This window comes from Lemur catta, chromosome 3 (assembly GCF_020740605.2).
Source record: "Lemur catta isolate mLemCat1 chromosome 3, mLemCat1.pri, whole genome shotgun sequence".
Lineage (NCBI taxonomy): Eukaryota > Metazoa > Chordata > Mammalia > Primates > Lemuridae > Lemur > Lemur catta.
In genome coordinates this window covers 29,513,706-29,538,365 of record NC_059130.1, presented here as the reverse complement: position 1 = coordinate 29,538,365, position 24,660 = coordinate 29,513,706, and the positions used below count along the sequence as shown (strand labels likewise).

At 53.8% G+C, this 24,660-nt stretch overlaps 4 protein-coding genes across 7 annotated transcripts in view; 2 read left to right on the top strand and 2 right to left on the bottom strand.

Moving 5' to 3' along the window:
• Positions 1-2,935, top strand: part of SMG5 (SMG5 nonsense mediated mRNA decay factor) — a 28,833-nt gene extending 25,898 nt beyond the window's left edge. Inside the window, exons 20-22 of the mRNA XM_045545353.1 lie at positions 636-710; positions 1,153-1,291; positions 1,478-2,935. Of these exons, the coding sequence (XP_045401309.1) occupies positions 636-710; positions 1,153-1,291; positions 1,478-1,561 (298 nt within the window). The 3' untranslated portion in view covers positions 1,562-2,935. The remainder of the gene's footprint in view (positions 1-635; positions 711-1,152; positions 1,292-1,477) is intronic.
• Positions 2,936-3,241: 306 nt separating this feature from the next.
• PAQR6 (progestin and adipoQ receptor family member 6) lies at positions 3,242-10,703 on the top strand. Its single transcript, XM_045545354.1, has 8 exons — positions 3,242-4,387; positions 5,002-5,077; positions 5,515-5,642; positions 5,775-5,980; positions 6,113-6,239; positions 6,596-6,692; positions 6,898-7,048; positions 7,430-10,703. The coding sequence occupies exons 1-8, from the start codon at positions 4,128-4,130 to the stop codon at positions 7,702-7,704; spliced, it is 1,320 nt and encodes a 439-aa protein (XP_045401310.1). The 5' UTR covers positions 3,242-4,127; the 3' UTR covers positions 7,705-10,703.
• On the bottom strand, positions 8,521-10,931 carry LOC123634097 (bone gamma-carboxyglutamate protein). Its single transcript, XM_045545362.1, has 4 exons — positions 9,523-10,931; positions 9,230-9,268; positions 9,013-9,082; positions 8,521-8,811 (listed from the first exon to the last, which is right to left on the bottom strand). The coding sequence occupies exons 1-4, from the start codon at positions 9,584-9,586 to the stop codon at positions 8,676-8,678; spliced, it is 309 nt and encodes a 102-aa protein (XP_045401318.1). The 5' UTR covers positions 9,587-10,931; the 3' UTR covers positions 8,521-8,675.
• Positions 10,932-11,379: 448 nt separating this feature from the next.
• Positions 11,380-24,660, bottom strand: part of LOC123634096 (polyamine-modulated factor 1) — a 20,315-nt gene continuing 7,034 nt past the window's right edge. Inside the window, exons 2-5 of one of the 4 annotated variants that reach the window (XM_045545359.1) lie at positions 20,560-20,668; positions 15,321-15,421; positions 13,449-13,644; positions 11,380-11,899 (exon numbers count right to left, since the gene is read on the bottom strand). In XM_045545359.1, the coding sequence (XP_045401315.1) occupies positions 11,846-11,899; positions 13,449-13,644; positions 15,321-15,421; positions 20,560-20,668 (460 nt within the window). In that variant the 3' untranslated portion in view covers positions 11,380-11,845. Of the gene's footprint in view, positions 11,900-13,448; positions 13,645-15,320; positions 15,422-16,175; positions 16,282-20,559; positions 20,669-24,660 lie in introns of all 4 variants that reach the window. The other 3 variants (XM_045545357.1, XM_045545361.1, XM_045545360.1) reach the window with 3 other exon arrangements.

The window sequence follows — 24,660 nt, the reverse complement described above, 5'->3', positions numbered from 1 at the left end:
GATCAGATCCCCCCCTTCCCAGCTGGACACTGTGGGCTCCTTTGCAGGAGGAGTTCTCCTGCGTTGGGGTTGGCAGGCCATCAGTTTCCCCAGGGCGGGAGTGCTTTCCTCGGGCTGCCCAGGGGCTTCCCACCTCCCCACCGAGCTGAGGCAGTGGTAAGACTGAAGCCAACCAGGGACGAGCAGATGGCACCATGGACAGGTGCTCAGTATAGGCCTGCCCTTCTAGCCTTTGGGGCAGAGGGTGTAGGGGATAGGGAGAGAGCGTCCCCTCTCCCTGCCAACTGGCCCTCCTTCTCCTCTGCGTCTGCCCTGACTGGCCAGGAAGCTGCACAAAGCCTGGTTGTTTGGACTTTGCCTCCAGAAGTCCCAACTTGAAAAGCATCTGCTGCTTCTCCCCTCCCAGCTCCTTCCCTGGGAGGAACCAAAGAATTGATGTTATCAGGAGGAAAAGCAAGCTGGGCCCAGTGGCCAGGAAGCCACTTTGAAATGGCTCCAGACAGAGACCTGATGGGAGAGACATGTTCCCCACCCCCTTCTGCAAAACTGGGTTCCCAGAGCCACAATGGCTTGCTTTGTGTAAGATGCCCTCCTTATCCTCTGTCCCCACCTCCACTCTCACGTCTCCTTTGCAGGTACATTCGCTGCCAGAAAGAGGTGGGAAAGAGCTTTGAGCGGCATAAGCTGAAGAGGCAGGATGCAGATGCCTGGTAAAGCTTCAGCCCTCACCCCTAGAACCTCAGTCAGGCCGCCTGCCTTGTTCCACCATGGGCACTCCCACGGGGAGTGGCACAGGCCTGAGAATCCTGAAGCTTCACGCTTAGCCTGCCAGGGCCCTCCTGCAGGCCTCAACTTGGAGGAGTATGAAGTTGCTCCAGCACCTGTGCTCTTCCTTCTACATGTGGGGTCAGCCCCTTTTGGCCCCGAGATGCGTGGGCTTGGTGCTCTGGCTTAGCACACCTCTGCCTGCTCCCCACAGCACATCCTCCAGAGCCAGCGTCAAGGGCCCGCTGCGGCCGGCTGGCTTCTCTTGCTTTCTCCAGAGAGAGCCCTCCCAGCCCCCAGCTTTCCCTGTCCCCTGGAGATCTTGGTGTTTAAGTGGTGCTGATGCTGGGTCTTGGCCCATCTCACCACCCACCCTCGCCCCACCAGGACTCTCTATAAGATCCTAGACAGCTGCAAACAGCTGACTCTGGCCCAGGGGGCAGGTGAGGAGGATCCAAGTGGCATGGTGACCATCATCACAGGCCTTCCACTGGACAACCCCAGCGTGCTTTCAGGCCCCATGCAGGTGGGTCACGGGTGAGGTGGGGGGATGGTGTGGAACAGGGAAGAGGGACCAGAGTAGACACCATCCTCAGACCCTCCATATAGCTGCCCTTTCCTCTTCCGTCACTCCTTCCCCAGCCCCTCAATGACTTGTCCCTCAGTACAGGAGGTCAGGCCCTCCCCATCTTTCCTTCCCCCCATTTCACAGGCAGCCCTGCAGGCCGCTGCCCATGCCAGTGTGGACATCAAGAATGTTCTGGACTTCTACAAGCAGTGGAAGGAGATTGGTTGAGACTGCCCCCCAGGCCCTGCAGTGGGGCTGACTCCAGATCTCTCCTGCCCTCCCTGGCAGCCAGGACCACCACCTGTAGTCACCCCACCACACGCAGACTCATGCACGCACACAGGAAGGAAGCCTAGCTGCGCAGAGGCTGCAGGGAGGGCCCAGGAGCCAGCTGGGAGGGTGGGGTCCCCCTGTTGCCAAGATGACGTTAGGAAAGCGAGGAAAGTGCTTGGAGCAGGAAAGATCTGTGGGCCCCTAGCCAGCCTTCCTGCCTCAACTCCCCTGCTCTCCCCAGGGGCAGGTGGCAGGCATGGGTGTCTGCATTTCATTGGAATGGTTCCTGGACCTTTGAGCAGAAGGAACAGCGGAAGAGGCCCTTCTTCCTCACCCAAGATGCAGGGTGGTTGGGGCCAGGAGTTTGGATCCTCCAGGCCCTGGGGGAAGAGTTGGGTAATACCAGGTGTCTGACGGCTGGTTCTCTGCAGATCTTTCTGCCACTCAAGGACCACCCCTCTTCCTTTCATTGCCCTTTGCAGGGGCTGGGCAGCTCTGGAGCCAGCCATGGGGGCTCTTACAGGAGTGAGGCCTGGAGTGGCCTGCACTGAGTAGCAGAGTCAGGGTTTGTATACCCCCTCTCCTACCACAGGGGCTGCACACCCAGTCGCCCCACTTGTGTCTCCCTCTGTCTGGCTTCCAGGGCAGGGAGCAGGCCCCACCTAGGGCTGCAGGCAGTCCGGCCTGTATGCCAGTGCGGGTTCCTGTGCCCACTGGCCCCACAAGCACTGCGCTTTGTGCTCTTGGCTGCTATGTGGGGACAGAGTGAGATGCCAGTAAGAGAAGAAAGGGGTGCAGTCTGGGGCTACCCCCCTTACTATCTAGGAAGGGCTGAACACAAGAGGATGGCATTCAGTGGCAACAGAAAGGAGAGGTCCCTTGAGGCTGCTCAGGCAGGGGCCCTCTGTCCTGAAGGACTTCCCTCCTCCTGCCCTCCTTAGGACTAAAGACCTGGAGGGGCTGCGTGTGGGGCTGGCTTTTGGAGTGTCGAGGTGAATATGTGGGAGCAGAGATCATGAATAGCTCAGGGCAGTGAATGGCTCGCCAAGAGCAGGGCTACGTGTGGGAGGATTGCCTCAGCCCCTCTCCTTCAGGCTGGAAGTGTAGCACAGGCTGGGGGCGGGGGTGGAAGATCTCAGCTCTGCTGCCCCCACCCCACCCCAAGCGCTAGCCTACCTTCCCAAGCTGCGCTTAGAGGAGAGCTGGCTTCCCGCTTCCATCCTCTAAGACAGCAAGTCTGAGAAAACCTGGGGGAAGTGGCAGTTCCCCCAGTTCCTGGCAGAGACTGAGACTAAAGCATCACTTTAATAAAGACCCTCCCCAAGCCCACTCCCTGTCTCCCAGTGCCTGTCTGTACAGAAGTGTTACTGGGAGAAGAGGGGTGTTGAAGATGCCATGCTGCAATGCATTTTGGAAAAGCTTCTTTGAAGTGGATGGAACAGAACAAGCAGCAGGCAATTGGAGTGAAAGCCTTGGAGATGGTTTTGTGATAGAGATTGTCAAGTTCATTGACCCTGTGAACTGAGGTGGTACCTCTGCAAATCTGATAGGTGAAAATATTTTGCCAGCAACAGCGCTGCCTGGGGTGGGGTTGCTGTCTCCAGCTGGATCCTCAAGGAGGTGGGGAGGTGAGCCTTGACCAGCCTCCGAGCCCTCAAATGTGTGTCCTCGAATTATGTCTTTGGTGGGTAATAAGCTTGGCAAATCCCTTGTGGTTGAACCAACAATTACCAAGGGAAATTTGCTCTGAACCCTACCGAGCACTAAGTGCTACGAGGCAGCAAAGCATGGTAAGAGATTTCTGAAATCCATCAAAATCTGGGGATTTAGATTCTTCTGCCCAGCCTAATGCAGAGCTGTCCTTGACTCCTGGGAGAACCTGCAACTGGGGTGCACTGCTCTGAGGTGGGGTTGGACTCCACACTACGGCCACGTCCTGGCTTGGGCCTCTAGCCTGTTCTAGCCAGTCAGCACAGGGATGTTGGGTCACACTGGAGAGGCTGGCTGTGTACAGGAGGCCGAGTGAGCTGCCTGCTAATGGGCCTGGGCCACCCTGTGCAGCTCCCTGGAGGCCGGACAAGGCTGGGATTGTTCCCTGGCTCCCTTTGTCTCCCCACTCCCCTCCCAGGCCTGGCCCGCCTGCCTGGCCACTCTCCTCTCCCTCCATCAGCCCAGCTGGCAGGAGCCTGGGCCTCCACCCGTGGAGCCCCAGGCTGCTGACCCACCAGCTTAGGAGCACCTGTCAAGCTCTGGGTAAGGAAGCTCACCTTCTGGGACTCTGACACTCCTCTTCTGGGGAAATAGAGGTACAGCACCTGCTCCAGCCCCCATTTCCACTGCAGCTGCACACACCCCATTCTACTCAGAGGTCTCCAAATCCTGCTAAGGCAAGGGACCCTGAAGGGAGACAGACCCCAGCATCTTCCTCTCACCCTTCTCCCAGATTAAGGACCAAGTTTGCCTTGTGCCCAGCAGGGTCCCCAGCACCCAGCTCAGGACCCGAGGGCCCCCAAACTGTTGAATGACAGGAGCGGAGGTGCAGAGTGTGTGTAGCAAAAACAGGCACACAGATGGACAGTTGAAGCTGGCGGCAGGAAGAGGGGTGGGGCTAGGCTGTAGAGTTGCTGGGAAGTTTGGGCCTGGGAGGTGGGGGAGTGTCCCATTTCCTTCCTCTTGGGGCGGCTCCGCCTACCGAGCTGGCCCTGCCCCTCCACTTGTGCCAAGGAATGTGCCTGGAGAGGCGGGCGGGGCAGCAGAGCCGGCACCGGAGGCAGCGCGCAGGTCTGGGGGCTGAGGGGCACGGGGCTCAGGAGGGGCAGGGACCCCAAATGCTACCAGGGGGCACAAATGTAGTCCTTAGAGAAGAGCCAGGCATCCCTCTAATTCTTTGCACCACCTGATGGCATCCTGCTTCTCCAGGAATTCTGAAGAGCCGGGAGTTTTCTGTGCTCAGCTCAGGCACTGTGAGCCAAAGCGCTTTCTGGTGGGGCGGGGGTGCTTAGGCTCTCTGCTGGCCACCAGGAATCAGGGTTCTCCCTGAGACAAAAATTGGGGGCTGGGGAGCTGGGATTACTAACCGAGGCAGCCTCCTAACTGGGTAGGACCATCCCCTCCCTGCCAGGCTGAGGCTGGCAAGCCCTTGTCAATGGGGGCTGCCAAATGCCCCCAGGCTAAGATGGGGGGCTTGGGGTTATGTGATGTGACTGGGGAAGCTGGGCCACCCTCCCTGGCTTGAAGGAAGCCACTCTGGCCAGCCACCTCCCACACGTGTGGGCATGCCTGTGCACACGTAGCCCACCCTGGGGCTCAGTGACCAGGTCCAGCCTGAACCTGGGTAAAAAGGGGCCTGTGGCTGGGGACAGATACCTGATCCCCCAACCCGCCTCTGTTTCTAGGTCAACGTGGAGGTGTCAGGCCACCATGCTCAGTCTCAAGCTGCCTCAACTCCTTCGAGTGCACCAGGTCCCCAGGGTGAGGGGCTCCATCTGCCAACCCTGACTCTGCAGAGGACTGGGGCAGAGGTCCTGTTAGCTATTGGGGAAGTGCCTCCCGGAGGTTCTTATCCCTCACATTCCAGTGAGACTCTTCCTCTGTTCTCTAAGGAACAAGCATGTGACCCCCTCCGACAGCCCAGAAGGTCCTTCCATCCAGACTTTCCTTCCTCAGAGTGCCCAGTCTGCGCTCCTCCTCCCCAATCCTATCTTGTCCCCTTACTCTGGCTCTTCCGTTTCTTAGCTGCCCTGTGGGTACTGGAACCTGTGGTAAGATGGGGGTCGCATTTAGTTTGGCTTTGGGGCCACTGTGATCTCCAGCCCCTCCTCAACCCTGCTTCCAGTGATCTCTCATGGAAGGAAAGGGTCCTGGCACAATTACTTCCCTACTCTCTCTCCCTCCCACTATTGCCCCAGGTGTTCTGGGAAGATGGCATCATGTCTGGCTACCGCCGCCCCACCAGCTCGGCCTTGGACTGTGTCCTCAGCTCTTTCCAGATGACCAACGAGACGGTCAACATCTGGACGCACTTCCTGCCCACCTGGTGAGGGGAGGCTCTGCCCCAGCCCACACCTTGAGCTCAGAGGGGGTACCCAGGTGGGCAGGAACCGTCCAGGCCCATGGGCTGCAGTGGCAGTCGGGGGTCCGCGGAGGCCTGAGCACATGCCCGCTGCAGGTACTTCCTGTGGCGCCTCCTAGTGCTGGCGGGGGGCCCGGGCTTCCGCGCGGAGCCGTACCACTGGCCGCTGCTCGTCTTCCTGCTGCCCGCCTGCCTCTACCCCTTCGCGTCGTGCTGCGCGCACACCTTCAGCTCCATGTCGCCCCGCGCGCGTCACATCTGCTACTTCCTGGACTACGGCGCGCTCAGCCTATACAGTCTGGGTGAGCCGAAGGGCGGCGGGCCAGGCGCTCGGCATCCGGGTGGCGATGGGGGTGACGGGGTGACGGTTGGGGGGACGCATGAGGGAGGGGCGCGCCTCCCGGCCTCAGCTCCACGCCCCAACCTCCCCACAGGCTGCGCCTTCCCCTATGCCGCCTACTCCATGCCGGCCTCCTGGCTGCACGGCCGCTTGCACCAACTCTTTGTGCCTGCCGCCGCACTCAATTCCTTCCTGTGCACCGGCCTCTCCTGCTACTCCCGGTGGGTTCTCAGGCACCTTCAGTGGGGACCGGGAAGGTGGAGGCACAGGACAGAACACACCTCACTGCTCTTGAATAATGTTAGTAACAGCGGGACCACGTATTGAGGACTTACTCTGTCAGACCCTGTATGCTAGCATCATAACCATGCTGGTCTCCTTTGATTCCCACAGCCCCCTGACAGGCAGGTGTCTTTATCCCCACATGCAGAAGTGCTCATTTACAGAGGGGGCCACTGCCTAAGGGCTTTCTTAGGTTAAGCTGCATTGACATTCCATCTTGGCCTTGCCCTGGCCCTGCTCTTACCCCTACCCAGAGCACAGGGATGGTGACCAGCCTTTCCCTCCTACTTCCCAGGTTCCCCGAGCTAGAAAGCCCTGGGCTCAGTAAGGTCCTCCGCACAGCAGCCTTCGCCTATCCCTTCCTGTTCGACAACCTCCCACTCTTCTATCGGGTAAGGGTGCCTGGGGCCCCTGCCCTAACCGTCCCCGTGCCCACTTCCAGCCCTGCCCCCTCAGTCCCTGATCTGAGCCCTGCTGCCTTCTCTTCAGGCCCAGCACCCAGCCTGTGCCCACCCCTCTGCATCCTCACCAGATCCCAGACACATCCCGTTTCCACTCCTGAGCGCCTCCCCACCAGCCCTGCTTTTCCTTTGCCAGCTCGGGCTGTGCTGGGGCAGGGGCCACAACTGTGGCCAGGAGATGCTGAGCACCAGCCATGGCTACCACCTCTTTTGCGCGCTGCTCACTGGCTTCCTCTTTGCCTCCCACCTGCCCGAGCGCCTGGCACCAGGACGCTTTGACTACATTGGTGAGAGCACACATGGCGTGGCCCAGGAAGGGGCGGGGAGAGACAGCTTCCCAGAGCAGAGTGAACTGAGTAAATGGGGTATCACAGCCCGAGGATGGAAGCAAACTATAGGAAGGGTTTCCCTGTCTTCCTGTAACTAGAGAGCATGGCTGGAAGGGTCCTCAGGTCCAGGCCCATCTTCCACCCACCCTTCTCAGATGAACAGCAAAACTAGTAGCACGTATACTAGGGGCTTTATGCATATCAGCTCATTCACTCCTTCCAGTAACTCTGCAGTCAGGGTTTCTTGCTCTCAATTTATAGGGGAATAGCAGGCCCAGAGGATGGGGTGACTTGCCCTGGGACTAGGTACGTGCCCTAAGCCGCCCATCCTCCCCACAGGCCACAGTCACCAGCTATTCCACATCTGTGCAGTGCTGGGCACCCACTTCCAGCTGGAAGCGGTGCTGGCTGATATGGGATCTCGCCGAGCCTGGCTGGCCACACAGGACCCTCCCCTGGACCTGGTGGGCACAGTGGCCACACTGAGCTTGGCAGTGGCTGGAAACCTACTCATCATTGCCGCTTTCACAGCCTCCCTGCTTCGGGCCCCCGGTACATGCCCTTTGCTGCAGGATGGCCAACCAGAGGGGGGTACCCAGGCCAAACAGCAGTGAGGCCCCATTCCTAACCCTGCCCTGGAGGAAGGCAGAGGCCAGGCCCCACTGCTGGGGAGGAGCCCAGACCTGGGCCTGATAAGGTGGAGACATCTCAGCCTGGAACCAAGAGTGGCTGAGGAGAGAGGGCTGAGGAGAGAAGGCAGCGGAGAAGAGGGGTGTTCAGGGGGTTGGTGGGGGGACCAGCAGAGAGTGAGAGGGACCATGAGGGGGCTCTTGATGGGAGTGGGGGAAGTGCTGAGGGTCTGAGAGGGGAGGTGTGTGTGTCCAGGCTGGAGCTGTACCCATGCCCTATTGGAGTTTGGGGTGGGGACATGTGGGGGCCCTTTCATCTGGCCCCATTTCTGGCGCTCCTGGAAGTCTCTGCTCAGCCCAGGGAAGAACTAACATGACTAACCCAGGCCTACCCTGAATGCTTGTTAACCAGGCCGGGATGCTGCACACTTGGCCCCCACCCCCAAACCAGGTAGTGCCCGGGTTGCCAGCAGCTGTTTGTCTATGGTGATGAGTCTGTCTGTCTTGGTCATAACTGCGTACTTGAGGAGTCCAGGCTTTTGGGGACTGGGTCTATCTGGGTGTGTCACTGACGATAGACTGGATTGTGGTGGGGGGAGGGGAGTGCTAGGCTGGCTGGGGGGAACCATAGTTAGACTTTAGGAAGCCATCCTCAATGCTTTCTGGAACAAGGCAGGTACAAATAAATAAAGAAATAACAGACTTTGGGAAGCACTTTCTGGGACCGCAAAAGGTAAAACCTTTCCACCCCCATCCTTCTAACACCTCCCTCCCACACTCCATAGACTGGACAGACTCATAGGCCCACCAATTCCTCTTCTGGAGTTTATTCTGGAGCAGCTGGGATGATGGGGACCCCACACTCGTAGGGCAGGGAGGTCAGGGTGAGGGGAAGGGAAGGGACACGGTGAGGAGCCAGAGCTGGGGCTGCCAGCTGGGCCAGCAGGACGGATGCCCTAGGCTGTGCCATAGAAGCGCCGATAGGCCTCCTGGAAGCCGATGTGGTCAGCCAGCTCGTCACAGTCCGGGTTGAGCTCACACACCTCCCTCTTGGGCTCCAGGGGATCCGGGTATGGGTAGGGGGCTGGGGCTCTGAGATACCAACAAAATGGCATCAGCCCCTGTGCAAAATGCCCACCCCCTCCTCCCACTGCACATATGGGGCACCAGTCCCCGCCAGAGAGGACTGCCTATACCCCGCCAGCAGCCCATAGAGACCACTCCCCACTGCAGCTCCTCCCCAGCCCACCCTGCGGACGCAGGGCCCTGCCCCAACACCTCCCTTTCTCTTACCCCAGCCAGTGATACAGGTAGCGCTTGGGTCTCTTTATCACCTCACTGCCCTCCTGCTTGGACATGAAGGCTGTGGAGCAGAGGGGCAGGGATCAGGTGGGGAGCAGGCTACTTTCCTGACAGCCAGGCAAGAGGTGGCAGGAGTAGGGAATTGGGACTGAGGGAACCAGGGTGAGAGGGGTGGTGCTGGGAGCCCCTACCAGGCCCATCCTCATACCTGCACCTTTGTCAGACTCTGCACTGCTGGGCTTTGCACCTGCAAAGGAAAGGAACCCGGTTCACCTCTGCTCATCCCTAGGGCCCTCATCCTCCTTCCCCTGCCTCTCTGGCAGCTTGCTCTTCCCTCCTCTCCGTCTACAAGGATAGGGCTGGGGGTAAATAGATTGAGCCTCCAAGAGGGTGGTTAGACTCCAGAAGGGACTGCCAGTGGAAGGAGTGAGAGAGAAGCCACGGCACTTTCCCCTCATAGCCCCCAGTGAAGTGCATCCTGGGCGGAGGTGGGGCACTCACCTGCCAGTCCAGCGAGGCAAAGCAAGGCCAGGGCCAGCAGAGTAAGCAGTGTGAGGGCTCTCATGGTGTGTTCGCCGGTGGCTGCGTTAGGGCTGCTGTCCAGGGCTCAGCTGGTCTGCCCCTTCCAGCCTCCAGCACTCTTTATACCCTCCGGGCTGTGCGAGGTGGGGGGGGGCACCTGACCATGTTGTGGGCGGGTCACAGGAATCTGCCAGGGCTATTTGGGGGTCATCCGCCCCAGCTCTGTAGGCCAAACCCCAAAGGATGTTGTGGTCGGGAGCTGTGGCTGCCTGGGCAGGGGCCTGGGAGTGATGGAGAAGGATGGGCCACTATCAGACTTCCAGGCTCTCGACATTGCCCCTTGGCCCTTCCCCAGGGCCTCTAACCCCTACTCACTCTTCCTCGGAGACCCCCAGCCTGGCTAAGCACTGGCTGGGTTCTAGGGGGGCCTAAAGAGAAGAGGGGCTCAGAGTCTGAAATAGATTTGAGGAGAATTTGGCTCCAGCTCTCTCACAGCCTGTGATTTCTACTGCAGCCCCATGGGCAGAAGCCAAACCCCAGGGAGGGAGTGCCGGGCAATGCCCTCATTCACCCAGCGACTCACCAAAGGCAGCCAGTGCGGGGGCAGCCCCACTGCTCAGGCCCTGTGCGTCAAGACGGAGAAAGAGTCCGGGCAGCACGGGGCCAAGAGCCAAAAGCCAATATAGGTGGGGGCAGGTGTGAGATAAGGAAGGCCTCTCGATCTCTGGAGGAGGCCAGGTGGCTATGACTGCCAGGTATGCAGGGCACAGGACAGGGAGGTGGGTCACTGGGGTGGGGAGACAAGGCCTGTGAGGAGTGGGAGATGGAGTGCACCTCTAGGCTCCTGACCCTCAGGTTCTCCTCCTGTCCTTGCAGCCTCCCCAGTGGTAACAACCTTAGGGGGAGACCTGCCCTCCCCGTAGTGCTCCCATAAGTGATACGAAGGCCTATCCTTTATGGGACATAACATCCCAGCCCAGAAAAACCCCATCCCACACCTAAGAGCCACCACTGCCTCAGGTCAGCCTGGAGAGGGAAGGGTGTCCTGGCACCTTCCCCTCTGTCTGACCTGTGTCCTCACTCACCTACCCACCCACCAGGGCTCAAGACTGTCTGCCCCACCTGACAAATAAACAAAGCACTCAATGGAGCATTCTGGACAGGAGTGCAGCGTCTGATGCTTGAGTTTTGCAGCTCCACGGTGAAGAGGCGGGCAGAGGGGGACAGAGCCTGAGCTCAGTTTACGGTGGTGGGGGTGGCAAGCACGGGCCACCTGATGTCTCCCTGTCTGCCCCCCCTGTGCCTCAGACAGACCCAACCAAACCTCTCCCCAAGGGGTTAGGGTGAGGCCCTCACCATGAAAAAAATTTTGCCATGCGTTCCCAACCCCCTACCTCCTCTGGTCTGGGAAGCACCATCCTGCCTTTGGCTGGCCCTGGCTGGAGAACGGTGAGGCAGCAGCAGCAGGAGGACAAAGTGGCCGGCTATTCTGGAGGGCCCACCTTGCTCTGTGCACTGTCCCCATGCACAAACGTCAAGTGAGGCCCACCATGGACACTCTTTGCCCAAACGGCAAAGAGAAGTGTGGCTTGGGCTAGACAGAGGGATACCCCCTTGGCACTCATCCTGGCCACAGGGAACCCAGGGGTTCTGGTTTCTGTACTAAGAGCTCTGCTGCCCTCTGCACATGATGGTCAAATACACCCCCTGCCAACCCGCGCAACCTGGAGGCTTTCAGAGGACTACAGCTGAGGCCTTGACTGGCGCCAGAACTTGGAAGCCCAACAGTAGGTCTTGGCCCCAGAAAGGCCCAGGCAGAGGAAGCATCCTCACAGATTACAGTGTAGTGGAGGAAGTTTATTTACGGATGTGGGGAGAACGTGGTAAGAGCCCTTGGGCTGGCCAGCAAGGGGACAATCAGTGGAGATTGAAAACAGATTCCCCAAGCGAGGTCCTAGGGAGGGCTCAGGAACTAGCAGGAGCGGGTTGGCAGAGTTGACCTGAACCGGGAGGAAAGAAGCTAGTGCTTGATTTCCAGGTGGGAGCTGGCCAAGAACCCTCCAGTTCGAAGAAAATAGGGAGGAATCTGAAGGTGGGGGCGTGTTTGAGACCAACCCCAAGGGAGCCCCAAAAGGCACAGTGGCAGTGGGGCTTGCTCTAGCCTGGTCCGCTGGCAAATTCCATCACTGCTTAAGGACTGGGCACCATTTCAGCTGTTCTTGGAGGACAGGCCCAGGCCCAGCATGCTAGACCACAGGCCCTCGACCTTGACTGCCCTCTGCTTCTGGGCCCAGCCATCTCCTCACTCAGGCTCTCTCAGCACAGCCACCAGCTCCCTCTGTTCTCTGTGTAGAGCCTGAAATCAATAGGAGAGAACAGACAAATCGGGATAGGAGAAAACCCAAATCCTTTCCCTCCACTGTCCTTGACTCCAGGCCTGGGTTTCCTCCAGGACAATATGGATGGGGTCTGTGGCTCATGTCACTGGCCCAGCCAGGCTTGTTAGGACGAAGGCACATTAGCAAGTCCCCACCACTCAGCAGATACTTATGGCAAGCTGGGTTGTGACCACCTGGGCTAGGCCTCCCCTAACCTGAGCCCTTCTTCAATAAGGGCCTCCAAAGTGGCCCTCCAATCCTCTGACTTCTCCAGAGCTTTCTAGCAGAGAAATTTTCTTGAATTAAGTGAACTTTCAGTTAGGATACCGACATGGAAATTGTGGTAAAAAATAGCTCTCTGAAGCTGCTGCACAGGGCTCAGCACTGAACACTCAATCCAGCAGACCCACTTCAAGCAATGTGAGGATCTGTAGCTGGAATGGATGAGGGATGGCTGTAAGAGCAGGGGGCTTTATTCCCCCTCTTAAAATGCCTGCCCCAAGACAGCCCCAGACTGAAGGCCTTGGTCACTCCCACCCTCATGCCTATTGTCCAGTCCCCCAGGACTAGTCTGTGACATGGGGAGACTGCAGGGGGTGGGGACAAGAGGGAACAGAGCAGGCTGCCAACCTTCCACCTGCTGCCACCTCCCCAAGGCTTGGGACCCTTGCTGAGCTGGGCAGGGCCTTTGGGCTACAGCTAAGTGGTCCTAGGAAGAGAAGACCAGGGGATCTGGGAACCACAGATCTGAGGCCCTGTCCCCCTCAGGAATAGGAAGGTCTGCCCCAGGAAGGGGGCTGTCAAATAGCTCTAAGTAGATATAAGTTGGACATCTAAATGCTGGATGGACAGAATCCAACAGGGATGCTACCACTCAAGGCCTGCTGGAAACCTTCTCTTGGAGCCACACCTCAAGCCAGTAAGAAAATCCTTCTCATCACTCTGCAGGCACACCTGTTCCTTGTGTCGTCCAGCTTGATCACCTTCACCCACTTTGGCCCCAAGTGACTTTGGGCTACCTTCAAAAATTAAGTTCACCCTCAAAGGACACACATTTCTTGCATGGAAGATATGTTTTACATGTGGTGAAGACTCTAGAAGTCATTCTAATGTATACATTTAAAATGTATTGGGCAAAGGTCACATGAAGTAGTAGAACGACCACTGGATACAGAGGGTTTAACTCCAACTCTGATATGGAGGAGCTGTTATCCTGGGCAAGTCACCTGCCCTCTCTGGGCCTGTGTCCTCACCTGCTGCAGCAGGGGAACGCATGCCTGCAGCTAGACTTCAGCCAAGAGCAGGTGTGCCCCAGGGAGAGGAGAGGATTTGGGAAGCCTGTCTGCTGAGGTCAGCAAAGAGACAACTGCACATGTCCAAGGAGAGGTGATAAGACTGTCCTGCAGCAGCAGACTCTCCTACTCCCTACAGGGATCCCTTATGTTGGAATGGAGGAAGCCACCAATTTGGGGATCTAAAGGGCCTATTAGGAAAGGAAGAGAAAGCAGGTAGGGCTAGGACATTTACCTGCCAGGCCTGCTGCCGCGCCTGGACCTGTAGCTGCAGCTCCTCCACCTGCCTGCGCCCAGCCAGGACGGCCTCTGCCAGCTGCTGGTTCTCGGCCTCCTGTTTCTGCACATGGCGCTGTAGGGTGTCCCGTTGCTGCAAGAGGTAGGGTGCCATGGCGCTGTGCAGGTCTTTCTCTGGGATCCCACTGGGGCGCCTACAGAGCCGCATGGAACACAAGGGATGAGGGATGGGAGGATTTAGGGGGGAGAGTTCCACTTCCAAGCCCAATCAGTGACATTCCCACCTCCAGTCCAAGCTGGGCTGGCTTCCAAGGCCTCTCCTGCAGTCTGTCTCACCTCCCAAGACCTGCTCTTGATGGGAGCATTCACCTCCTATCCCTCAGCTTCAATGCCTAGGGGTACGCCTCTCCCCCTTCTCACTTCAGCTCCTGTCTTAGCCTTCCCAACCACACCCTACATTCTCCTCTTCTCTTCCACATATAGTCTCTCATCTAGAACACTCCAGGGCAAGAGGTGACTTTTCAGCCCCTGCCTCTGTCCTTGTGACCATGTGCCCTGCTGGTGCATCCACTCCATCAGACTGTGAGCCGGAGAGATTGTGGGTGGCTGGGAGGCCCTGGTAAGTGTTGGCTGATATAGGAAGATAAGGAAAGACAGGTCTAAGGAGGCAAGACTATTGGTGGTGGTGGTGGGGGGGGGTTAAGAAGCCACTGTGGGTTCTTTTAAAAATTCTTTTTCAGCTGTAAAACTTAATTCTCTCAAGTATTAAGGTCACAAAGCATAACAAAATTGGAGGTACAAAAAATATATCTACTCCATCTGGCCTAGTATTCCATTGAGGGAGGGAGGGAGGGTTGTAGGAGGCAGGTGCTCAGGCCACTGTGGTCTTGATGGCCTCTGCTCTCTACTCCTTGCCCCAGGCCCCACTTCTCCATCTTGCACTTGACCTATACTAGGCAGCCAGGCTGCCCACTGAAATGTCAGCGCCAGGAGAGCAGGTGTTTTATCTGTTTTGTTCAATGCTAAGTCTCTGGCATCTAAAACAGTATCGAGCATACAGTGGTTGCTCCCTAAATATCTGTTGAATAAACGAATGAATAAAAGCCAGTTCCAGGCAGGGCATGGTGGCTCACACCTGTAATCCTAGCACTCTGGGAGGCTGAGGCGGGAGGATCGTTTGAGCTCAGGAGTTCGAGACCAGCCTGAGCAAGAGCGAGACCCTGTCTCTACTAAAAAAATAGAAATTAGCTGGACAACTAAAAAATATATATATATTTAAAAAATTAGCTGGGCGTGGTGGCACATGCCTGTAGTCCCAGCTACTCAGGAGGCTGAGGCAGGAGGATCGTTTGAGCCCAGGAGTTTGAGGTTGCTGTGAGCTAGGCTGACGTCACGGCACTCACTCTAGCCCGGGCAACAAAGCGAGACTCTGTCTCAAAAAAAAAAAAAAAGAAGCCAGCTCCTCAGCCAGCCTACTCTACACATGATTCCAAACCTTGCTATTCTGTCCCTTCCCACACCCCCCCGCCTGCCCTTTCTCCCACAGGTCCAATAGGTCCTCAGATGAGCTCCCCCAGGAGGGCTTCCTCAGTCTTGTCTCAAACCACTCCCCTCCCTGAACCCCTGGACAACATGCTTGCCCTGGGGCTCCCCTCCCCCGGTGAGAACCCTGTGGGTTTCAACTGTTCTTGGTTACTGTTTGGTGTCTGTCCTTTCTACTTGTCCCTGTCAAAGGGTCCTCTCTCAGGGGCCAGAGCCCAAAGTCTCACAGATGTGGGTCAGTCTTAAAGTCTCCTTCAAGAAGCTGAATTGCTGCCCCTTCCCCAGGCACCTTCTGTCACTCTTCTCACCTCCCCGCACCCATGCTCACCAGGCTGGTTCCTTGCGGGCTTTGCCTTCTTCCACAACTTTATCCAAGGCATTCAAGACAGCTTCCAGGTTCCCTTCCTCTTTGATTTCGGAAATTTCTTCCTGAAGAGAAAGGAGGAAAGAGCTGTAATGACACTAGACAAACCCATAGTGGAAATATGCTAAACTGCTAACAGCACTTAGTAAGATTTTGGCTAATTTCTGTTCTGTCTTTGTACCTTCCCAAGCATTCCAACTTTTCTACAACATGTGGCTTTTATAATTAAGAAGATAAAATATAAAATGGGAAACATTTAAAGAGCCTGCAGCAAGCCTCTCCCCTCCCCTGCTATCTCTGAATGCTGCACCCTTGCTGCTATCCCCACTCCCCAAGCACTCTTTGCTGAAACCACACATTTTGATGCTTAACAGGACCCGCCTGGAGTGTAGCAGCATGGAAGTTTAACTCTGTACAGATACCACAGTTACTTAAAGACAATGGAATCATATCCTTTTTTGTATTCCCAGTAGTACTCAGTTCCTCTGAATTCAAACAATTTGTTAAATGCCTTCTTTGTGCCAGGTATCCCACCAGGAACTGGAGGTACAAAGATGAATGAGCCCCCATCCTGCCCTCACTGAGCCCGCACAATGGGGCAGATACATATAAACACGTAATTACAATACAGGACAATGAGAGAAGGGGCATTTAAGATATCCGTAACACTAGGAGGGGAAGGATGACAGATGCTGCAGCCTGCTGGGCACCAAGGAAGTTCTAGGGGCTGAGAAAACAGGGACAGAGGGTGGGGTCACTGCCCCCAGGGGATTGACAGAACCCAAGTCAACAGTACCTGCTGGGCTTCTTGCCACTCACCCGAATAGATGCCTGCAACTGAGTTATAAACTTGTCATAGATTCGCTGTGTCATCTCAGGCTGCAACTGGTAGAAGCGCTTGTAACAGTCAGTGAATCTCTGGTAGCTGGTGGGAAGGAGAGAGAGCAGAGGTGGGGAGGGTCAAGTGCACAGCCAGTCGCCAGGCTACCTGGGCACCTCTGCTTCTCATCACAGGACTCTAAGCTTTGTCCACTTCCTGGCTCTGGTTAAAGTCAGTGGATGCAAATCTCTCATCTGCTGCTCGAGTCACTGAGGATGGCTCAACCCCACCAGTGCCCATCAGCATCCCCACTTCCGTTCAGGAGAGCCCCGAGTGGTGTTCAACTGTTTATCTTTTAAAGATCACTGCCCTCAACCCCCCAGTTCTTTTTTTTTTTTTTTTTGAGACAGAGTCTCACTCTGTTGCCTGGGCTAGAGTGCTGTGGCGTCAGCCTAGCTCACAGCAACCTCAAACTCCCGGGCTCAAGCAATCCTTCTACCTCAGCCTCCCGATAGCTGGAACTACAGGCATGCCCGGCTAATTTTTTTTCTATATATACTTTTAGTTGTCCAGCTAATTTCTTTTCTATTTTTAGTAGAGACAGGGTCTCGCTCTTGTTCAGGCTGGTCTCGAACTCTTGACCTCAAGCGATCCTCCCACCTTGGCCTGTCACTCTGTCTTCCTGGGTAGAGTGAAATGGCATCGTCCTTGCTCTCTGCAGCCTCAAACTCCTGGGCTCAAGCCATCCTCCTGCCTCAGCCTCCCGAGTAGCTGGGACTACAGGCCCACACCATAACACCCAGCTCATTTTTGTATTTTTAGTAGAGATGGGGGGGGGTCCTCACTCTTGCTCAGGGTGGTCTCAAACTTCTGGCCTCAAGCAATCCTCCTGCCTCAGCCTCCCAAAGTGCTAGGATTACAGATATGAGCCACCCAAGTGTGTGCCTGGCCCGAAGCCTGATTTTCAATCAGGTCTCTGACACTAACAGCTGAGACCTCCTCATTGCTATATCCCTGGTAGCTGGAAGGATCAAAAGGGACCCAGTATATTCCCAATGGCTTACTTCTCTTGGATAAAGAAACTGAAACAAATTAAAGGAACTCTCTTGGTGGTTACCTCTCCCTCCCCCTTGTTTTCCTGCCAGTCTCTCTGTCTGCTCTCTCAGGCCCTTCCACTTCAACAAATATTCACTGAGGGCCTGCTGCATGCCGGTCACCCTCCAGGAACTGGGTATTCAGGGGTGAATGAGAGCTTCCAGTGGGGAGGGAGAGATGGCAGCAAATGCAGAAACTCACATGAATATGGTAATCACCACTTGTGAAAGAAAAGGGCCAGGATTATGGGGCTGAGAGAGTGTATCATAAGGATCATCTTTAAGTTGGGGGGAAGTGGTGTCAGATGAAGCAATGTTCAAGTGACCTATGGAGAGTTTCTGAGCTCAGGAAGAGTCCTCAAACACCCAAAAGCTCACACCTGTGCTCTAGTACGGGTCAGGATGTGCCTCAGCTGTGGGGATCAGGCTGGTGGGCCATGGGGTAAACAGGTCATTAGGTACCAGAGCCCAGTGCAGAGCCCCAGCCAGGGAATCACTGCTGGGTCCTCCCTTTCTCATGGCTCTTTAGGCCTCCCCCATGATCCCCACCCCCACACGATGTTTTTGGAAACAGGTGCAGACTAACAGCAGTGATGTGGGGGAGCCAGGTCATAGTGGCTTGCAAAGGACGATTGCTAAATTTTCAGGAATTTTGTGAGCCAGATGTCAAATACAGTCATTATTAAAAATTAAATTATATAAACTTACAATAAATTATATTTAAAAAAAAGGTACTAACTACTCCAAACACACCACTTCCTAATCCCTCTACCACATTTTACTCTGCTTATGAGGTAATTTATATCCATTGTCTGCCTGGTGGAAATACCATGTAAAGGTGGGCTGCTGCCCATCTCTTCTCAACTCTGTATTTAGTGGTGCCATGTTGGTAACTTAGGAGTATTTACACCTTGGAAATTGGCAAATGCTGAAAACCAGGGCTTTATTTTCAGAGTTGGTGGTAAGCACCCACCAGCACATCCCTGAGTCAGGGTGACACAGTCTCCCACCTTTTCAATGGTATACATTCCATATCAGTACACCTTGGAGGCTAAACTAGGAGGGCAATACTGTACAAAGAACAGATGGTGGGTGTCCTTTCAACCCTCAGCAGAGTCCCAGACATCTTGTTTTGCTGCTGGCCTCACCAGCCACGCAGCCTGTGGCTACCGGGAGGAATGTGGAGGAACACATGATGCCTGACCAAGCAAGGCTGGAATTGAGACTGGGTAATTGTGGCTTGAAACAGGTCTGGCTTGGACACGAGAGATCCTGTTCCTCCTCCCAGCCCCCTCAGCAGGCGGAGGGTCTGAGCTGGGCGCATCTCTCCCCAGCTCAGACGGGCCAACAGGGCCCAGGGCAGGGGTGAAGAAAACTCTAACCACTAGTGCTGCTTGTGAACTCTTCTGGGGTCTCCTTTATGGTTGAGAATACAATGAAAGTGAAGGACCCCAGAAACATGCACATTCATACAAATACACTGGACAAGAATATGTGCTGAACAGGACAGTGCAGCTTAATGAAGGAGAGAAGGCAGCCAGATTGGGGCTGGTGTCAATGAGTACAGGAGGAAAGTCACCCCTTCCTTGAGAGCCAGTGCAGACTTGGAAATAGTTTGAATGCCCCTGTGGATTTCCTGAAAAATATACTCAGGGAGAAGCAGGAAAGCAATATATTTTATTTAATAGAAAACATTCAAGACCATCTGTCCCCCAAGTGTCAAATCTTACCTTCTCGTGCAAACTGTAATATCTCTGTGGCCAGGACGCCCTCTGCAGTGGTGCTGGAATCTCCAGTGTGCCCAGAATAGTGTTAGACGCACAGCAGCACACAGGACACCCCAGAGACTGCGCAACTGGGGCTGAGGCGAGGCCTGGGCTACCCAGCCCTAGACCTGCCCTGCTCCCACCCTGGACCCCAGGGTCCCGCGGCCTGAATTGCTTGGGCAGAGGAGTCCTCCTCCCCCAGGAGTCTTCCCCACATCCTCTCTGCCAATAACCCCCTTCACCCCATGAAGGAATGGTCTCCTGGCCTTGGCCTTCCAAGGGTACACAAGAGGCCACCCAGCTATGCACTGCATAAGGGTACTGCTCTGAAGAGGGACTGCCTGCCCTTTTGCCTGGATTCAAATCCTACCTCTACCACTCATTAGCTGAGTGACCTCAGTTAACTTCTTTACCTTTGTAAGTCTCAGTTTCTTCCTCTGTCAAATGGGGATAATAACTATCTATACCTCACAAAATTACTATGAGGATTAAATGAGGTTACATATATGAAGTACTTAATACACTGCCCAGCACATTGAGATGCTCCATGTTAGCTACAATTATTTGGTCCTGTGGCCCCCTCAGAGGGGTAGAACAGACAGTAACTTGGCTCCCCAGAGCAGAAAAGTCTCTTCCTCTATGGAAGGCAAAGGCTAGTAAATGTGGCTTGTGTACAACTGCACGTGCAGAAACCAACCCAGCAGCAGGAAGAACCAGCCATCGGGATTTGTCCCCACCACTGAGAAAAGGCTAAATTGTGTAAAAAAAAAAAAAAAGTATGTGTGGGGGGGGAGCTAAATTTATCATCAATGAAAATAACTTTTAAAAGCTACATTTAGGTCGGGCACAGTGGCTCATACCTATAATCCTAGCACTCCGGGAGGCCAAGGCAGGAGGATCGCTTGAGTTCAGGAGTTGGAGACCAGCCTGAGCAAGAGTAAGACCCCCATCTCTACTAAAAATAGAAAAGATTAGTCAGACAAGGTGGTGCGTGCCTGTAGTCCCAGCTTAATGCTTGGGATGCTGAGGCAAGAGGATCACTTGAGCCCAGGAGTTTGAGGTTGCAGTGAGTTATAATGACGCCACTGCACTCCACCTAGGGCAACAGAGCAAGACTCTGACTCAAAAAATAAAAATAAAAATAAAATAAAAACTACATTTACTTAGTTTCAAAATTGAGATGACTATATTAACTGATTTTTAACCCATTATTTTCTCTTAAATATTTATTATGCAATACTGAGAAGCCTTCACTGTTTCTGAACTCACTGAAGAAGCATTTCATTTATTGCACTGAAAACTCATTGTAAATTACAATATAAATTTGACTTCTAAAAAATTGAACTTCAAAATATTTAAGTACAGAATCAAGCTTTGGTGGGTTGTCAGTCTTTTGGTTTATATATGCAAATAAATTACGCAGGACACCATGGAAAGTTAAAAGAGGCATAGACAAGACAAAATAGGGCAATGCCACAAGTGTACCGAATGCTAAGGGAGCCAAAAAGGGAGGCGGGGCTTGCCTTCCTCCCTGGTAACCCGCCTGCTGCCCAGCTGAAAGCCTGTTGCACAGGTTGTCCAGCAGAGGGCAGGCGGGGACTGGCACTTCCATCTCTATTAAGGAGCAGAGGGCTGGGAAAGCTGAGAACAAAACAAATAGAAGCTGGGGATCAAAGTGACAGAAATTCATGCTCTTCATCCCACACCCACCAACTATGCAGCTGCCCATTTCATTAGGAAATGGTTTTCTGTTTGGTCTTTTTCTCTCTCCCCTTTCTAGGCCTGTGTACACTGCGCAGCCCCAGGTCTGAGAAAGGGAAAAGAGAAAGGACCAGAGACATGTTTCTTAATGAAAATAAGAGGAAAATGAAAACCTCCAGGTCAGTGATTCAGGATGAATGGCTGTATTAAAAAGTTACCTTGGGGCTGGGTGTAGTGGCTCATGCCTGTAATCCTAGCATTTTGGGGGGCTGAGGCAGGAGGATCACTTGAGCCCAGGAGTTGGAGACTGGCCTAGGCAACATAGCGAGACCTCATCTCTACTAAAACTAGAAAAATTAGGCAGGTGTGGTGGCGAGCACCTGTAGTCCCAGCTACTCGGAAGGCTGAGGCAAGAGGATTGCTTGAGCCCAGGAGTTTGAGGTTGCTGTGAGCTATATGAGGGCACTACTGCACTCTAGCTGGGGCAACAGAGCAAGACCCTGTCACAAAAAAAAAAAAAAAAAAAGTACCATGAGGATAATTGTATTCATTCATTCATTTAATAAACACTTGCTGGCCGGGCATGGTGGCTCACGCCTATAATCCTAGCACTCTGGGAGGCCGAAGCAGGTGGATCGCTCGAGGTCAGGAGTTCAAAAACAGCCTGAGCAAGAGTGAGACCCCATCTCTACTAAAAATAGAAATTATCTGGCCAACTAAAAATGTATATAGAAAAAATTAGCTGGGCATGGTGACGCATGCCTGTAGTCCCAGCTACTCGGGAGGCTGAGGCAGAAGGATCGCTTGAGCCCAGGAGTTTGAGGTTGCTGTAAGCTAGGTTGACGGCACTCACTCTAGCCCGGGCAACAGAGCGAGACTCTGTCTCAAAAATAAAATAAAATAAAATAAAATAAAATAAAATAAAATAAACACTTGCTGAGCACTAACCATGTACCAGGCCAAGTTCGGTGGTATAAACTCAATATGACTCCTGCTCTCAGAAGTGTTACAGATCAGTGCCCAGGAAAATGAGTATAGGACAGCATGGTGGCCTGACAGGGGCTCAGGGAAGGATCCCTGGAGGAAGCAATGTCTGAGAGAGAAAGAAGCAGGAGCTGGGCAGAGGGCAGGAGAAAAGCAGTGTGTACCAAGGCCCAGGCAGCATAGCGTGGCGTGTGTGCGTGTGCACATATGTGCATGTATATGGAGATATGATAATAAGAAACGTTTACTGAGGATTGACTAGTACCAGGTCCTGTTCTAAACACTCTATATGGAATAAGTCATTAAACTCTCACCACAACCCTATCAGGGAGATTCTATTATCCTCACTCCCATTTTTCAGATGAAGAAGCTGACAGAGCCAGCTGAGACTCAACGCAGGCCATCTGGTCATCTTGGCTTCCACAGCACATGGCCTGCAGGCTGGTGGGGCAGGGAGGGGTCAGATGCATAGAGTCTGGACTGTATCATGACCAGAATAGCCAGAAGCGGGTTTGGAGCAGGGTGTGATATGATCAGATCTGCACTTGAGAACGCTCACTCAGCTGCCGTGTGAGGGTGGATTCAGCAGGCATAGCGGAGACAACAGCAGCCTCGAGCAAGGCAGAAACAGTGGGGATGGTCTGGAAACATGAGAGAGCATTAGCATGTAAGGCCTGAAGCCACACACCACAGTCTGATGAGTCACCCCCCACACTTCAGAAACGAATCACCACGAGTAGCACGCATTACTTGCACAATCAAAGAGGGCAGGGTATTTCCAAGGCATTTATAGTCAGAATAGTTTATGTATTAAACCACTCTTTTTCCTGTGAAGAACTATTTCCTATGAACACTAACAGTCTAGTTTAAAATTACCAGTTCATGTACAAATCCAATTAGCTCTCTTTCCTTGGTCACTGTCAGATGTAGGCTTTGAGTTACTTTACACAAATCATACCCTGCACAACACATCCCAGGCCAGAATACTAGACCAGAAGGACATCTGAGTATGGCATAGGCATTGAAGAACTTAAGAACTGTCAATCACCTCTTGCTCCCTCAGCCCCCGTGGGCCCAACACCACATGTGGCACAGCAGCCAGGGTATCATGGGTTCCTGTGGCAAACCCAGCTTTTCTCTGAATAGTACCAATGATCTTCAACCTGGGCCCCACTAACAAAATCTGACTGTCTCTCTTGGCAGGTCCTAATTTGTCTTTTTCTTTCTCTTTCTTTTTTTTTTAATATTTTTTTCTCTTTCTCCTTCAATGAAGATAGGCAGGTCCTAATTTGTAACAAAACACAGGAAGGGAGCATCCTTGTCAGCTTGCTTTAGCTCAACAGGAGAATGGCTGTTTTCAGATGATTCAGGAGGCCGTGGGGGACAGAAAAGAACTCTTCATTTTCAGAGAACAAGGCTGAGGTTGCAAATGGTAGGCTCTGATAGGGCCATGTTTCTCTATTCTGAAGCCTGAGGGAGGACAGATTTGAGAGTCTTTACCACAGCCAAGACAGTGAAAGGAAGATGCCTTAACTGATGACAGTGGGGTGTGGATCCCCAAAATCTGAGAGCCCAGCACAGCAGATAATCTTCCAGTCACTCTGGGGTTTATCACATAATTTGCCCTTCTACTCAAGCTGATATTTACACTGAAAATATGCTGAGTTGTGAGGAAAGTCAATCTGGGATTTAAAATATCCCTTTGGATAAGTGACATATGAATAAACCAGCACTCACTATGTATAGACTCCTGTCCCAGGTATAAGTACTTCATCCTTGGGACTGAGGACTTTAAGCATCTTTAATTTAGTGGCTTGAGGCTGGAAGAGTGTCAAGTATTTGCATACATCTTAAAAGCCTGTATTCATATATGACATTTATTAAGTCCTTACTATGTGGAAACCAGCTGTAAGTTCCTATTTAACCAAATGAGGGGATGGATGTTCTAGTGAGGAGAAGCAGCAAGTGAAAAGGCAAGGTGGCAGGGATGGAGGCAGAGGGGCAGCACTTGACACAGAAGAGCTTACGTGCATGTGTGTGTGTGCAATGGCAAGCAAGTGTGCACGTGCTAAACGCCCAAGGCCTTGACTTGCAGCTGCAGAGATGGGGAGGGGCCGAGGAGTGAATTCCCTTGCATACTGAGCTACGGAGCTTGCATCTGATCCTGGAAGCAACCCTGAACCAATCAAACACTGTAAGCAGAAGGACATGATCAAAACTGAACTGTAGACTGGAGGAAGGGGGCAAGACTAAGGCTGGAGGGCCACTTTGGAGGCTGGTGCAACAGTCCAGTGAGAGACAGGGAGGGCCTGAACTCGGGTAGTGGTGGCAAGGGTGAAAGGAGGGGACCGAGGAGAGAGAGGCTGGAGCCAACAGGGCTGGGTGGTTGACAGGAAGTGAAGGGGAAGGAGGGATCAATGAGGACTCCCAAGTCTCTGGCCTAGACAATGGGTAGACAGTGGTTCCTTCAACCAAGTTAGGGACCACAGGAAGAGAGGAGGAGGAGGACAAATGCTGCTTCCACTGTGCTGAGCTTGATGGTTCTGTGGGACACCAAGTGGAGATTTCTGGTAGCAGACTGTTGGAGACAGAGCTCTGAAACTCAGGAGATATATGGCTTAAGAATCCTTGTTTATTACAAAACTATTGAGTGTCTCCTGTGTGCCAGGCACTGGGATAAGCAATCAGTAGAAAGTGATGAACAAGACAGACAAGATCCTGCCCTCCAGGACCTTACATTTTATGTACAGACCACAAAGCAAGCAAGCAGACAACAGAACTGCAGACTGTGATAAGTGCTATGAAGGGACAAATAACCAGGGGATATTATGACAAATAACCAGGGCATAAAGACAGCTTTAGGGAGGATCAGGGAAGAGATGGAGGAAGACCATTCCACACAGAGCAAACAGCAAGTGCAGACACCGTGAGGCAGGAAA